Genomic DNA, 17,963 nt, shown 5'->3' with positions numbered 1-17,963 from the left:
ATGTTAGGTCAGAATGCTACCAATTTAAAGCCCATATTCATACTGGTATTGACGAAAAACGAGTTTTAAGTAAACCTTTTACGATAATCAAACACGTTCTTAAAACATAGACTGTATATTATGAATTAGGAGACAAAAAAAGTTTAAAAGTTATTTTAGCCTTCAATGTGATTGAGGTATGAAATAAAACCAAAACGAGCTAGTTTATCTTAAAAAGTACTTGTTTTAATGCCTTAATAAGGTATAAGTACTGGGTGACATCAGTAGTTCAATAAAAAAGGAACGCAAATGCGTGGTCACATATTTGAAATAACAAATTTCACCTCAAACAATAACTAGAGTTCCATCCGAAAATAGGCCTTATAATCGTAATATTAATCCTGTTTATTTACATTAACTAATCTAAATACCATAAGGACCAAAATCCTTTGTTCTAACTAGTTTCACAGTTACTAAATTGTCTACAATCGTATTCGCAATGTGTTCGCTAAAACAACAGCCTTTTGGAACTACTCCGCTTGTAATAATCTTAAACTAGGCGAATACAATTTAAACTGAACAGCTATTTCGGGTTGACAGTAAAGTACGACTCTAAAGGAATAAGTATTCACTTTATTTGCAGATATTTTGAGCCTTGAAATGTTTACAACTTTTTTTTTGACAACTTGGCGTAGTGATACAGGTTAGTAGTCGTCGCCGGTGCGTCGAGAGGTCGTGGGTTCGATTATCACACGGAATAAATATTAGTGCGATCTATGGATTGTTGTTTTGAGTCTCGTTGTACTTTGTGTCCGTTGTTTGTATGTTTGTAAGATGTCACGAGCGGGATAGACCCACTTTATTAATGTGAACAATGCCAAAAATATAATGTAAGAAAATTTAGTAGCTTTATTTGGTTTTAACGATACTTATAAAAATAAAGTGTGATTATGTATGTACCCATATAATATGCTAAAAGATTTTTACAATCATCTATAGATCCATACAATTCGATAAAACGCTTTACAATTGTGTCACCAAAAGGACTACAAATACGATTGTTGAAATTACAAAAAATCTAAAGCCTTTTGTTCAAATTACATAACATTACACAACAAGGCGACATTTAACGAAGCCTCGTAACCGTTTCAACGTTACTTCAGAGTTGAGAGAGAATTAAAGGCAAAAAAGCGAACTATATTCCTTGAAACCAATTACAATTCAAATGAACCAAGCTTTTTGCTAATACTCACAAAAGCCTTATTTGTTCTAGACCTATTCAATCGAAAAGCTGTTACTTTTTTTGCGTAAGCCTTAGACTTAACAGAGTATAGGTACGGCGTATTAACGCAGCGACTACGCGCGTTTTTTTATGAACAAATCTTTTTTGCGTTTACATCTCGCATGCAAACAACATATCTATCAATGCATGTGTGTTCACTGTACAGTATACACACATGCATTGATAGATATGTTGTTTAAATCAACATAGCAAGAAACGGTAGATTGGCCGGGGCAAAGTGGTTTTAAAAATATATATATTTAATACAATGTGTGGTTTCAAGTGGCGTTCTTTGGTCTCTGCCTACCCCTATAGGGAAAATGCGTGATATACTATGTATGTATTAAAAATATGTGTGTAGACACTTTAAAAACTTGGCCATTTAAAAAGAAGAGAAATGATATAAAAACATGTAAAATGTGTTTTAAACGCAAGTGGAACGCACTTTATACGTGCGTTTTTACCGATACACTAGTCTGCACTTCAAATTGGTTCGCGCTCTACTAACGACGCGTTCGTAACGAGGTCGTTGCGCGTTTATTACGCGTTTGCGACTTTCCGTTTACTAGGCGTTCTACTTGCGTTGTCGGTGCGTACAAAATAGGCAATGTGGAGGACCTTATGATGATGATTTATTTTTTATTCAGACTTAGTACTGATATCGATAAACTAACTAACTGTTGATATCTTTTGTACTTTCCTCTCTTAAGTTAATAACAAAATGGTTTACTAATGTAAGTTTCGGCATAAAAATGTAGATTTATATTTTTTGTGTCACAAGTTTTTTGGTACAACTACGTAAGTGGAGATTTATGATTAAGCAGTAATCATAATGCGGCCTGGGTGTCAGAGTTGGTTCTTTAAATATCAAATTTGCCTTTAAATTTTAATAATGTCATTTTATTTAATACTTGCTGAGCCATGCGGCTTCGTTCACGTACAAAAGTTATTAAATTAACTGACTTTGTTAAATGCCGAGTCTTCAACTATTTCTAAATTGTTATCAAATCATCGGCTCAGCTGCTTAACCATGAATGGATACTTTTTTTATAAAAAACAGATTTTCGCATTTTTTTTATGTTAGTATGTACTGAAATATGAATTTTCTGTACTGTCCAAAGAACAGCAAAAATCTTTGTTTATAGCTACATCACGCAGAAATACAATACTTCCCCTCATGTGTACAATGCAAAAAATACCTTCAAAAACTACACCCCAAAAACCGGGTTATTCAAACACAAAACATTTCGCAACATCACGTAGCTCTAACCAACACATATTTTCTAGATAAGCAGAGAATTTTTACTCCAAAATATAGATAGAATTGATATCGAAGCGGCGCTCTCGAATAAAATAAATTCGAGGCAATTTTTAAGGCCGAGAGTCGTGACATATTTCGACAAGAATCCATAGGTTTCAATAAAATAGAGCAGGAAAGTGCAATGTTAAAAGACGTTTAACAATTTTTTAATTATGTAAATGAAATATGTGGCCTATGTTTAGTTTAGTGGCAGCAAAATTCCAACAATATAGTTTGAAACCGAAAATTAATTTGACAACATGGTCGATATCTATGTGAGTTGGCTACATATTAAAATTAAGCCCGAAAACCTCCCTAAATTAAAAAAAAATGCAATCCATTAAGCTTAACAGACTATTAACTATTCGATAACATTTAGTTGCCTAAAATAATAGTATTGGAAATATTGTTATCCAATAAAAATACTCTAATAACTTAATCCCCTTTTTAAATTGCGAGTACTATTTTGATTCATATTCATAAAAAATTATTCCGCATAAAATATTCGCGAGTTTCGTCGAAATTTCGTTAATGTTCAACTTTTGTGGTGAAAGAGGACATCTTCAGTTCTTTCGGAGGCTGTAAGTGAATCAATCATTTTTGTACCTTTTTACCTTTTCGACGGCAAGTATTTCAAAGTTTTCGAAGGTATTGTAATGGCCTTTGATAATCTAGGAAAGGTGAATTCGGAGAAAAATGTCCTAAGGCTCGATCCTCTACAATCGGAATCATCGAGTATCGAGAGTTTGACATTTAAAATGTACTGTCGAAATAGTTTCTACGACTTCCACTAGAGGCGCTGATCAGATTTGAAAACAAAAAATAATAATAGCTAGCCGGTTGTCGATACTCGATAGTAGTGGAAAATTGAGCTACAGTACGCGTACTACGTGTCTCACTTGACAACTAATACGTCGAATCGATGGTCACTATTCAATACATTGCTGCTTTAGCGTAACGTGTTAGTCGCTATAATCTAAGAGAGAAAACAATTTACAACATAGTAGCTTTCAAGTAGTTGGTAACAAAGATATGTTATAACACAGTATGGTTTGAAGGTAGTTTGGTTACGGGAAAAAGTGTAGGTACTTATATAAAGTTCAAAACTGAAGCTTCGTAGACTTGGTATACGCACACGTGTACGCCTTGAGTTTGTTTTAAAAAGTTTATTATTATGTTAGAAAAATTGTTTGTTTCATAAAATATAATATTGCGATAGAATGTGCGCGGCTTCAGGTTAGGAAAAAACAGAACTATGCATTGAAACTAAAGAATATTAATCTGGGCAAAGCTTATAAGTACTAACGTATAGCAAATGAGAATCTTAATGAAACCCGTTGCACGTTTTTCTATACGCATTTTGTATCGACTATTTGACGTTAAGAATTACTTGACTTAATTAAGTTTTTGATTCATTTCCAGAAGCGCTCATAGCTAGTTGCGCTGATCGGTCAGTAAATTATTAGTGAGTTAAGCAACCTTAACACGGATATTCTTTAGATGGACGGTCGCATAGTGGACATGAGTTGAGTGTCTCCAAGCTTTGGAAGACAAGTAACACATCGGTCCCATTTGACTGGCCTTCGAGTGGCTTTAATGTTGACTATCCATACAATGAATAATTAAATTAACTTTCTTGATAGTCACATCACAATTGTGTCCACTTTAAGAGACAAAACAAACCGCTGTATGTATTTCTTGAGAAGATAGAATACAGAATCCTTAAAATGTTATCATTGCTTTCAGCTAGTCTTGTATAACACTGCGCTTCACATCTTGGCAGTATTCCAGTGCTTTCCAATATAAAGTGTTGAGAATCACGTTCGGTTGCGATACAACGAATATTGAACTCTTATCTACATTCATGTTGATAGCTTGCGGCATCATTTTCTTTAATCCTTTTAGCTTTAAAATCGAGTAAATTAACTTCAGTCTGTAGTATAAATGTATCTTGAAATCTGTCTTAAACCACTACAAAAGAACTACGATGCATTTTGAAATAATCTCGACGACGAGTGCCGTTAGTATTTAAATGATTTATTCTATAAGAAGAACAATCTTACTGAAGTTAAATAATACACTGAAGAAGCCAATAGCTACAAATATAATTAAATTTTCCAACATTGCAATAAATATGCAACAAAAGTCCTCAGCTTGCACTTGGCCTGAGTGGTCACTCAAGACCTAACCCTACCCCGTTTGGGAGGAGACCCTTGCCTAGTAGTAGGACAGAAATGAATTGAAAAAAAATCGTGCTTCTTGCCACTTGAATTACTGACATTAATGCGATCAAATTATTAATAAACTTTCGTCTTCTTTACTAATGTACATAAATTGCTCGCTATACATTTGCTCAACAACTAAAGGCACTCATGATTGTATTATACAAATTTTATTGTTTTTATTTTTTAGTCAAAACAGATGCTCAAATCGAGCGTACAACTTTTTTTACACGGTTTTCCAACTTACTAACTATCGACTATCGTCAACCGGCTAGCTATTAAGAAAATTTACATGAAAACCAGTTAAGCGCCTCTACCGGGCTTTGTAAGAACTATTTTGGCAGTACATTTTAAGTATAAATCTCTGTACTACTATCTACTACCGACAACCAACCTGTCATCGAGAAATGTTGTATGAAAATCTGTGCCTCGATTCTCTACTACTATCGACTACCGACAACCGAACTGTCATCGAGAAATATTGTATGAAAATCTGATCAGCGCCTCTGACGGGTGTCGTAGGAAACATTTTGGCAGTACATTCTAAATGTCAAAATTTCGATAGCTAGCCGGTTGTCGGTAGTCGATAGTAGTAGAGAATCGAGGTACTGATCAGTAGCCCTACCATGAGTTGGCGTAGTTAAAAACTAGAGTAGTTAACGTGAGAACGCAACTACAACAGTGGGCTCAAATAGGGAAAGAATGAACGACAAAGCCAATCTACATTCACTGTTGTTTAATTTAACTACACGTTAATATAAAATATGGCGACCCATGGTAGCAATTTTGGTACCTTAACTATCCGCTAGAGGCGCTGTTCAAGTTTTACGAGAACTACAGTGTCTCCGGGAGACTATAGTTACCAACTCATGGTAGCGCTACAGTGCCTCTGACGGGTGTCGTACGAAACATTTTGGCAGTACATTCTAAACGTCAAAATTTCGATACTCGACAGTACTGCGCTAAAGCTTGAAGTCTCCAATAACATTACATTACAAAATAAAATTAACTAAACACTACTTACTTAAAAGTACGATTGAATTGTTCACAAAGGAAGCTCACGTATCTAAAGAAGGTTACTTTTTACTTTAACTAAGTTTCTTTATTCTCGAAGGTACAGTATTACGTTTGTTTTACTTTAAAGAACCAATATCTTTATTCTGAATGTGACTTTTTTGTGTGATTAGTAGGTAGGTTTAGCTTTTTGGCTTGGTTTACCTTAATCTAACTTTATCAGGCAAAATTAAAATGTAAAGTTGAAATAAAATGTTTTAATATATTTGATTATTAACGTTTGCATTAAAAATTTACGTGTTTTTTCCGGGAATAGTAGTAAAAGATTTGTTTGTGTGATTGTTTATGTTGTTGTTGAAACGTAAAAAAAAACCGCTTTTCTCGAAATATTGAATAAAATTAAGCTACGCGCTATAATTATTTTTAGTCACACTGTCAAAATATATTAATTTTACTTTTTAACTATAGATTACCTACTAAAGGCAGCTAAAGCATATTTAAAAAACAAATCTAGATCCATTCAAATCTCTTCTACAATGACCATTATTTGAATAGAGCCTCATAATTCTATTGCACTACATTAGTACTAAAAAATAATCATCTCTAAAAAACCTTTTATACCTCAAATAAGAGAATTTAAAACCCTTCAAGAATAGGTATTTGAATACCTTCAGAAACTTTGAAAAAAGCGTAATTATGGCCTTCAAGCAATCAATCACCTTAAAAAGCTGGCCATGTCAATTTATTTGTAAAGATTCGAGAATTTTTTTAAGTTAATGACAGGTTTACTTAGTGCTTTAATAAAGTTACTTTCGGTCTTAGATTTCAAAAAGCTAGGTAGTGAAAAGATGTTTTTAGGTATTACGAAAAATTTGGCTAGGAAATTTGGTTCTGTATTTACAGTTAGTTAGAACGGAAATCAGATTTCAAAACGCTTGATGTCCACAGTAGTGCAATTCTCTATAGTGGATACTATGGCGTATTGGGAATGTGACATTCAAATGTTCTGCAAAATTGTTCCCAAGGCGCCCACTAGAGGCGCTAATCAGATTTTCTCATACAAAAAAATCGGTAGTTGTTGGTTATTAATAGTCGATAGAGGTATTTGCGCTACAGGATATACCTATACATATTTTAGATGAGATTCTTAAAATTTTAAGGCACCGTTGTCGTATTTTACTGCGTTATATTTTTGTCAAATTATCTAGTTTTATCTTTCAGTGCCTTCAGGGGTACTAAAAATGCAAACATAATAAATATTTAATGTGTGTTATTCAAGTGAATATTTGTCTTCATAACTTTACAGATGTTATCAAAAATAATAATGAAAATGAAAGTAAAACATTAAAAGAAAACTTGTAACAAAATTAAATTGTTATTCATTTCTTTTTAATGTCTTTTTAAAGTATTCGTGTGGGTTTACAAAGTAATACTGTGTGGGTGTGAATATTGAACATTTATATTTCTACAAATGAATTAAAATAATAGCCTTAAGGTGAAACCCACGCTAGGGCGGCTGCACTGAACAGAGGTGACCTGTAGTTCGATTCCCTATGTTCGGTACTGTCGAGTATCGAAAGTTTGACATTTAGAATGTACTACCAAAATAGTTCCTACGACAGAGTTACGTACGTTACGAGTTACAGGCGCTGATCAGATTTACATACAAAATTTTCTTAATAGCTAGCCAGTTATCAATCGTATGTGTCCAAGGCGTGCAATTAATGGCACACTGCAGTCATAGTTGTTAATTACGGTCATCGCTGGCGCAGGGCTAGTTTCGTATTATTTTGTAGCTTTCAGATTAATATTGTAATAGTGTGCATTCCTATGCTATTACTTAACAGTTCATGTTTATTTCTTGTAACAGGTATAATATACAAATAAATCAAAAACAGACAAATTAAATCGATCTAAACTTATATAAAATACCCAATTATAGTATACCTAAATAATTACAGTTAAAATGTTATAATTTTACAATCATCGGTACTGCATAGTAACGAATAACCATGCGGAAATAGTAGATTTGACAATGCAAGATATGAGTGTTAATAAAATAAGTTTCTTTAAATGTCTGTTTTAAGTCAACATTATAAACTTGAAAAGGTTTTAAGAGGAAATTAATAGCAGCTCAGCTGTAAATAATATTTATATTTCTGTAAACATTCTACATATTTTCAACAACAACTGTAACAACACATTAAATTGCCTCAAATAAAATATTCGAATCACGTCACCGCGAAATTAAACGTAAGTAACCGTTAAAATTGACTGAAGTATTGAAAATACGTAAATGATTGAAAAATCCTCAGGTGTGAAGTAAATAACACGTTTCAGTCGCATGTATGTATGTTTGTATGTATGTATGTATGATACACTGAAGTAGGGCGGCCATGTTCGATGAAAACTCGATTACTTACATGCAAAATCTATTTACTTATCGGGAGTCTGCTATGGTATGTTCTTATGGAGTGAAGGATCATCTTTGTGGATGAAAAATTGTGATTTTCCGGCCATGATACTTATGCTACTATTAACTATTGCATTTATTTGGAGAGTAGGTATAAGTTCAATATATTATTTTTTCAGGTTAATTCATTTGTTTTTCGTTCTAGTGAATCGGAAATTGTGATCGTTGTTTTTGATAAGAAGAATACTTTAATAACCACTCAGTACAATCATTAACCGTTTTTGCAAAGAAACTTGAAAGTATTTGTGGAAAAAGCCAGTTCTAATCTCACAATTAATTTATTCACAACATTTTCAAAAATTAATTCGCTAACCACGTAACAGTATTAAAATTGTAAACAATATGATATTTTGCATACATTATTTAATAGTATAATTTATATAATTATGTACCAATATACAAAATACAACATATCAGTAAGGCACATTCACAAAAGTTTCCTAAACCTCTCACCACACATGACACTATCTTCAAACAGCAAACCATGGAATACCTACAAGGGTATAAACCCTCTCTCATTTTCAAGAGGGTTCGGTTTGAAAGAACCCTTGACTCATGATACCCGTTTATTGCAGTACCCAAATAATCTTCACAAAAAAACGAATAAATCTGATACCGTTTTGGTTCACAGATATACAGAGTAGACTAGATATGGCTAGTTTAATAAGTCGTATGAAATCCAAGCGTACTTTTATTTATCTCTCTTACGATGACGTCATGTAAGCATTATTGTGAAATATGCGTCACTATGCGACGCAATACGATGCGACGTGACGTAGTAAACTGTGTACGTATCGTTACGTCACACGTTATGTTACAAGCGAGACGAGTGAAGTAAAACATTGATACTATAGTTCACCTTTCAGCGTCGCATCGTCTTCATCGTTTACTTAGCTAAAGGCTAACTAACCGAATAATTGGTCTAAACTATACATTTTACAAAATCATACATTTCCCTAGTCAATTCAGTCGCAATATAATATATTATTTACTGTCAAAGTATGAAGTATGCTCTACCTTCAAGCTTGCGGTATCTAGCCTTTTTCAACATCTATGTATCCGTTCCCACCGCAAACTCTGGGCGGACTAATATTTCCCTATATATATGAGTTTTTACGCTTATCGGAGAAAAGGGTGCTGAAAAGCCGTGAAAAGCCTCGGTAAAATTGTTTAATAGATATTGTTGTACTTATTTTATGAGATTTTTGTGAATCGAAATTGAAGGTAGCAATAGAAGTAAACGTTTTATGATTATTCTTCCTTTTATTCTACTCCTTTTCTTGTTTTTACTTAGACTGTGTAGGACATTAAGATAATTTATATGATGAACCAACTTATCCGTGCAGCTCCGCTCACGCTTTCTTGTTTTTATTTAATACCGCATTTTCTAATTTATTCACCTTTTACACCTTCTCTGGACTTCCACAAATAATTCAAGAACAAAAGTAGCCAAATCGGTCCGGCCGTTCTGGAGTTTTAGCGAGACTAACGAACAGCAATTCATTTTTGTATATAGATTGAAAAAGAAGATAATTGATTTTGAAGAATCAATAATTATTACTTCATTGCAATTTTAAAGAAATTAATTCTAGAATCTGCTAGAATGCAGCCTGTAAGTTATTGTCATAGGGGACTTGCTTTACCGTAGTTAGCTACAGTAAAAAGAAACTAAATGAAGGTTCGAGATGGAATAACACAGCTCAAATAAAGTTAGTAAATACAATCAAATGTACGAAAATATTGTCTACAAAATAAGCTTTAATAAAGCCTTATATTCATAATATAAACTCCACTTTCTAACAAAAAGTAACGCTTAAAATTTTGGTACAACAGCGCTTAAGAAGAGTCTTAATAAAAATATGATTTAGTGCAAGAACTTAGTACGAAGACTGTATAATATTTGTGATTTAATTCAGGACTGAAAATTGTAATATCCGTTAAGTTATTTATTTAAAAGTATTCTTCGGGAAAGCTAAAAATTAAACATTAATTTATTCAATCTCCCCTTACAATATGGAAATATTTATATTAATAAATTCAGCATGACTCACATTACATATTGGCAGAGCAAAGATTTTAATATGCTTTTAAAATACTAATTTTAATTTTTAACCGTCGACGTGCCTTTTAAGTTTAATGTTTAACGACTGGTTACTCGACTTATAGATAAGTGTCAGGTAAACTATCCGAGGACTGTCACGAAGTGGATACCACAAGATAGTCGGCGGCGAAGAGGAAAGCCTAAACGGAGATGGCGGGATGACCTGGATGCGTTTCTGGATGAATGGCCAGACGCAACCAACGACCAAGGGGACTGGAAACTCAGGGGAGAGGCCTTTGCTCAGCAATGAGACATAGAAACAGGCTAATTAAAAAAAAAAACTATCCGACACTTAAAGTGTCATGTAAGTGTAGTGACCACTAATGTTACTACAACTGTTGGTATCCTACCTAATAAGCTATTCGCTATGAAAAGTATTGAAACCTGTTCTTAGAATTTCTAAATCTTAATCAAAGTCCCATAAAGAGAAACCATAAAACAAACTAAGTCATCTTCATCTCAAACACGGGATCCAAACAGCCACTTCTACACATCTATACTTAATATTATAAAGCTGAAGAGTTTGTTTATTTGATTGCATGTTTGTTTGTTTGTTTGTTTGTTTGAACGCGCTAATTTCAGGAACTACTGGTCCGATTTGAAAAATTATTTCAGTGTTAGATAGCCCATTTATCGAGGAAGGCTATAAGCTATATAGCTACGACCAATGGGAGCAGAGTACCAGTGAAAAATACAAAAACGGGGAAAATTATGATTCTCTTATGTGACGCAAGCGAAGTTGCGCGGGTCAGCAGTATCTCATAATATTCTTTATCACCACATTCTCGAAAGCTGGCGGCATATCTCATAATGAATTGCCGTGATAACTCGTTTGTTAGGAGATAATCCTTTACTGTAATTCGTTCCTTGGGCGTTACGCTGTAATGTACCGTCAGCTCTAAATTTTAGCCTTAGTAGTAAAATAAATATAATTTATTTCAAAGATTTAACACATAATAATATTACTGAAGAAAAAAGAGTTGTACTTATCTAAAATATTGTTTTTATGTATCAAAAAATTCCTCTAAATCTTTTGTCTACCTTCGTGTCGCAGTGATTAAGGTCGCCACGCCGCTACCACCGCGTCGGTAGGTCGTGGGTTCGATCCCCACACGGAACAATTATATTATTTATGCTATATCGGGCCTGGTTGTACTTTGTGTCCGTTGTTTGTATGTCTTAACAGTCCCCGCGACTCGAGAGCAATTTTTAGTGCGAGAGTAGTATTTAAAAAAAAAACTTTTTTTATTCTTAAAGCGTCTTAAGAAATTAATCGATATGTGCATAAAATCAGGAAGACTTTCAATTGAAGTAAAGTCAAGTGTAAAAGCTACTTAGTTATACTTTAAAACCTTAAGACCTTCTTAACGTTTTCACAGAAATACTTAACTACTTTTAATTTCAAGAGAAGTCTGGTTTCCGTACCGTATATTTTAATGTTCCGACAAAATGAAACGAGGTATCGAAATTAATTCGAGAACTTTATGAGTAATAGCAATTAAAATAAATCTACAATAGAACAAGAATAAATCTCTATTGCGCTTGTAATAAACTTAGCATAATTTATGAAGGAAAAAACAGTCATTTTGCACATTTTAATGGTTTATCTTTTGGGTTTGTGAAGAAAAACTACATTTTTCTTTTACTTTAGTGACTAATTAAATGCCAATATCTACTACTACTGAGCAGTGTTGTCTGGAAGGAAGTGTATATCTCGAGGTTTCGAGTTCTATCCCAGGGTATGACATAATGCTATAAGGTTTTCCTAATTAACATATGAAATTTTCTTTTCCGTTGTTTGGCACCTTGCCGGAATATGACCTGCTTTGCCCCCTTTTTCATACTTTGAAAACCAGCGAAACATTTATGAAATTAATACACTCCTGTCTAGACCTACTGAGATAATGAGTGTGAAGTTATAAATAATTTAAAATAGTGATGACTAAGTAAGGAAAAACTATCAACTCGCTCTCCAGGAGTATATAGCGTAGCAGGCACGTCAGTCCGCCCGTGACCAAGACCCTACATGACCGTGTCCAAGACACACACGTCTTGGACACGGTCGAAATGGCACGTTATTAAAAAATAATGCTCTTGTTCGGCTTAAAACCCGTTCCATCATAACATTAAATAAATAATTATAACTTAACTCACCACTTATATGAACAGCAATCGCCGGTGGCATTACAAATATCCCGACAAGCAGATCCGCAACAGCAAGACTAGTCACAAAACAGTTGGTAACTGTTCTCAACCGTTTCGTTGTCACCACAGCCGAAATAATCAACGTATTACCAATAACAGTTACCACTATTAGCAAACACAAAACTATCACTACACTTATTTCAAAACAATCGTATGGTTTTTCCCCACAATTGGGAACTATAGTAGCGTTCAAAGTTCCGTTTCCACATTCGTTATCAACTTCATCTGTCGTTATCACATTGTAGAAATTGTTTGAGAAATTGTATTTTTCTTCTTTGGCGTTTTCTATAATTATTTGCGTGGTTTCGGTTGTGATGTTCCATTTTGGGTCTTTGTCTTGGTCGGGCGGGGAGATCATCTACGCCCGTTGGTTTTGCGTTGATGATTTTGATGCCATTTTCTGTAACAAAAGAAAATAATGTTATTATAACTTTTGTGAGTAAGCCGTGAGTTTCTTGCCGTTTCTTCTCAAAGCAAATAGGTTTTCCGAAACGGTCATAAAATTATAATTATAAAACGTGACTTTTTTATTTTATTCTTACATTTAAGGCCTTTTTTATATCATTGTGATTATCAACATCGATGAAAAACTGTTCACGGCATCCAGCAAAATTTGCTAGAACTTTTTTGGCTTGTCGATAGCTACGACTTAGGAAAATCCGTATTGAAATGACAGGAAGAGGCGTCTAAAATATAAATTTTGCCGACTATATTTGACTATAACAGTTATTCTTAGCAAATGAAGAACGAAAATTCGCATTATTTAGTCAATCATATCAATAACTTTAAACAGGTCTTTTATTTTTATTACAAACAAAACTATCAAAGTTTGAAACAAAATCATAAAAATATCTTTATTATATCAACTATCTATAGCGTATAAAAATCGTGAATAAACCGTAAAAATGGAAAGTGTTGTAAACATCAGGAAGAGTAAAACAAAAAGCGATAAAGTTCGCAGAATTGCTTGTATTATCATATTTATCAATAACACTTCACTTTTTATGCTCGCCTGGTACTTTGCATGCAGAGTTCTTTATCAATTTTTATAGTAGTATCAGTTATTCTTTTACAGCTTTTTTCAGATATTTCAGTCGAGTAGTCAATAGTTTTTAAACAGCCATATTTATTATAGTGTAAACTTAGTTTATTGTTGTTATAAATAATTTATCATTACTAATACATCATCAAGAATACATGTTCTAAAACATAATTCTGTCAATCAAATTTTTTGACCCAACAATTACAATCTCAACCTAATAACATATCCAATTTGATAATTGGAAAAGTGGTTCTCAAATAATCGTACCTACATTTCGATGATTTTATATTTATTTGAATGAAGCAAGAAAAGTTTAAAAAAATCGTAACCAAGTAGGTGTCGTTCTCAGCTGAGAGCTCTCCCATAGGGAGAAACGCGTGATTTTATGTATGAATGTTACATTTGAAATAGTATTAATGTCCTCCTAGCCGATATACGGCTACGGCGGTCAGTTTCATTGAAACTGGCCATCTGTGGAGGACTTTGTTTATAGTGTCCAAGTGTGTGCACAATACACAGGTACACTCTCTATTCCATCACTCTCATAGTCTGGTGGGACGGATAACCGACACGACCAGTGAGAGGTCCGGCGCAGGACCGACGGCTTTACGTGCTTTCCGAGGCACGGAGGTCTTCGACCTCATCTTCCCAACGCCGGGCAATCTCTAAGAAATTCTTAACAGAAAATCTCAGAAAAGACTTTTTGACCCGTCCCAGGATTCGAACCCGAGACCACTCGCACGGCAGCCGCATATACTACCGACCGCGCCACAGAGGCAGTTGAAATAGTATTACTATAGGTAGGTAAGACAAGTTATACAAGCACCGTTGCATTCGCTATACAGTTACATAATTGCGCTCTAGTCAGAATCTACCTGCCAATCTTAGATGTAACTCGGAATACATTACTGGGAATAGTTGGTGGATCTCACTTATAGATTCAAGATCAATACATCACTGCCTCTAGAACTGCTTCGAAGAATTCTAATCTGCGCTCCCGTTACAAGATATATATGATCAAAGTGTTGCCTAAATGTTACGTAAATACTACATATGCATTACGTCAAAGTTTAGAGATAACTTTAGCTATGCCATAACGATTGCAGTATATATCCAAGGCTTAAATAAATTTTATGCGGGGATTAGCTTGATTTAAAATTTTAACACGGTTTGTTTGACGTTTCGGCGCAGGTTATACTGCCTGAAGTTCAAAATGACAAAGCTGAGCTAATCGCCCTTCTACTGAGTATGTTTTTTAAAAAGGGACTTAAGCCAATGTCAATTTTCAACGATTAGAAAAAAAATTTAAACGCTTCTGGAATTTAATTCGAAACCGTTTTCTTTAATCTCCTGTCTCTCTCTTTCTCTCCCTCCCAATATATAAACATGTCTTCTCTCGTTTTCATATTACTACAATATTAGAGTAAAATATCATTGGACATTTCACACGCAGTCACCTGCTTCCAAACTACGCCGAGCTACTATCGTAACTGGTAAGCCACCTCATATAATACTCAATAACTAATACTAACGTACTAACTGGTAGACTAGACAACTGTTATACATACTTATATACTACATAGATCAAGATTACTCAAAACATTAAGCTTTCAGCCTGAACAACTCAGACTACTATGATAAAACGATTAAATTACACAAAATATAGAAATAAATGTACAAAAGCCATAAATAAATGTAAATATATATATGATAAGCAGAGTATACAAGACTGTAATGGAAATATAAGGAAGATATGGGATAAAATTAATATGTTACTAGGAAGAAATAAAAAGTCTGTAGACGATATAATAATTAATAATATAGTTAAAGAGGGTGATATTAAACAGGTATGTGATAAATTTACTTCAGCCTTTTCTAATGACATTGATCTTATTAAGCACGTGTGTCACGAGAAATGGCTGGATAGAAGTAGCTATGTAAAACAATCCGACGTATGTGTGAGGTGGCAACCGGTCAACAGTAAAACGGTCATGAATGTTATTAAAAACATGAGCAGTAAGAAATCTCCGGGTGCTGACCGCATACGTATGTCGGATATCAAAATGGTGACTAATAAATTAAGCCCAGTACTTGCTAATTTGGTAAACTTCTCTGTTACTGGAGGCAGGTATCCAGATCCTTTGAAAAAAGCAATAGTTCGACCAATACACAAACGGGATGACCTTACATCACTATCAAACTACAGGCCTATAGCAATATTATCGAGCGTAGATAAAATTATTGAAAAATGTATTATTAATCAACTGGGAACCTACCTCCACAAAAACAAAATAATAGATAGTTGTCAGCATGGTTTTCAAGTCAATAAAAGCACCAATACTTTGTTATCACAGTTCACCGATGAGATAAATACCTACTTAGCAGAAAAAAAGTTTGTAATTGCAACATTTTATGATTATAAAAGGGCGTTTGATACTTTAGAAACCGATACGTTACTAAAGGCAATGGATGAGTGTGGAGTGAGCAAGCCATTGAGCAGCTGGTTCCATGACTACCTTAGTTCAAGGTCCTACCAAGTTCATTCATTCATTCATATCGTATGGTTAGTGGTCAACCTAGTGTCAAAGTTGTTCAAGCCGCCCGTAAGGCCTTTGACATGGCTTAACGACTGTTATCTTAGTAGACAACAACCGGGACCGACTTTTTACGTGCCCTCCGAAGCACGGAGACGCCCAGCTCAAATACCACTATGCGGTCACCCATCTATAGAATGACCGCGCCAAGGTTTGCTTAACCCACAGATCGTTTACCGACCGGTGAGCGCAACTGGCTACGGGCGCCTCAAAGGTAGGGTGGGCGAGATACTCAGTGATGAGATAATGGTCCGTTGTGGGGTAGCTCAAGGATCCGGTTGTGGGCCAGTGTGCTACCTCATGCACGTGAACAGTCTACGTGGAGCACTGGGTCATTGCTCAGCGCGCATGTTTGCAGATGACTTGTGCACGCTGCGCGCGGGCATTGACCTAGCGGAGACTTGTCGCTCTGTCCAGGAGGATGTCAATGCAGTTGTGAAATGGTCACACGACAATGGAATCGTACTAAACTCTGACAAAACCAAACTCATCATCATTCACTCTCCATATCTTCCACCTGCAGGAACAGAAACTCCAGTGATCTCTCATAGTTACTCATGTTACCACAATAGATTAAATAATTGTAATTGCAAACCCATAGAAAAAGTTAAATGTATCACGTACCTAGGTGTAAAGATAGACGAAAGCTTCTCTTGGTCTAGTCATGTTAATTATATTTGTGATAAAATGAGGATACTACTGGGCAGATTTTATCATTTAAGTTTCAGAGTACCAATTTCTTTATTAAAATACCTGTACAAATCACTGGTCGAATCCATTGTGTCTTATGCTCTTGATTGTTATGGACGTATTTTTAAAACTTACATAGATAAAATAGAAACACTACAAATTAGATTCTTAAAATTATTAGTAAATAATAAAACCAAAAACAGTTGTAAAAATGACTATAAAAAATTATTTAAAATATGTAATATTCTGCCGGCCAGTTTAAAACATAAGTACCTATTATTAACCAACCAACATGGCAATCAAGAGCATAACCTGTCGCTCGTGTCGCATACACACGGCACAAGAACCAAAACCAGTGGTAGATACAATGTGCCTAGAGTTAATAATTATTATGGTGATAGAACTTTATCGAAACGCATACCATATGTAATGAACAGTTTACCTGTGGACATCGCAACAGAAAGAAATAAAAATAAGTTTTCTAAAAAATTAAAAAAGTATTTACTTAGTAGTTTATAAATATCTATAAACATACATACAAATATACATGTATAAAACACAAGCTACTGAACCATATAATATTACTCTTATACATACAATATAAATACATTATAATACATAAACTTATAATATATAATCAAAGCTCTTATACAATATATACATATATGTACATCTTAAGTACTGCTATAATTAAATGAGACTCGACCGTGTCCACAGACAAACTGTTCAAACAGTTTTGTGGACCATAAGTATAAGTTTCATGTAAGAAACACTGTTTTAATAATAATAAATAAATAATAATAATACTATCAAGTACACGAAAGAAGAACCTAAATGAATTACACCAATTTACTTACGACTTAAGTGGAACAACTAAAAATATACCTGAGCCTCTACTAGTATACAGGTTGATTTCTAAATTACATGAATAAATTAGCTTGTAAACAGTAGTGCAATTTCCTATGGTAAATTCCTTGGTACTGTTGTTTCGCTTTCGTGTTTGTAGTCTTGCCAATTAAAATTATTTGAAACTGGCTAGCCTGTGCGGTTTCGCTTTGCAT

At 34.2% G+C, this 17,963-nt stretch overlaps 1 protein-coding gene across 1 annotated transcript in view; it reads right to left on the bottom strand.

Moving 5' to 3' along the window:
- The window catches only part of LOC142983593 (putative G-protein coupled receptor No18), a 78,620-nt gene that overhangs the window by 15,097 nt on the left and 45,560 nt on the right, over positions 1 to 17,963 (bottom strand). Inside the window, exon 2 of the mRNA XM_076130555.1 lies at positions 12,526 to 12,976. Within this exon, the coding sequence (XP_075986670.1) occupies positions 12,526 to 12,934 (409 nt within the window). The 5' untranslated portion in view covers positions 12,935 to 12,976. The remainder of the gene's footprint in view (positions 1 to 12,525; positions 12,977 to 17,963) is intronic.

The sequence above is a fragment of the Anticarsia gemmatalis genome, chromosome 24 (genome assembly GCF_050436995.1).
Source record: "Anticarsia gemmatalis isolate Benzon Research Colony breed Stoneville strain chromosome 24, ilAntGemm2 primary, whole genome shotgun sequence".
Classification (NCBI taxonomy): Eukaryota; Metazoa; Arthropoda; class Insecta; order Lepidoptera; family Erebidae; genus Anticarsia; species Anticarsia gemmatalis.
This window is presented reverse-complemented; position numbering and strand designations above follow the sequence as displayed.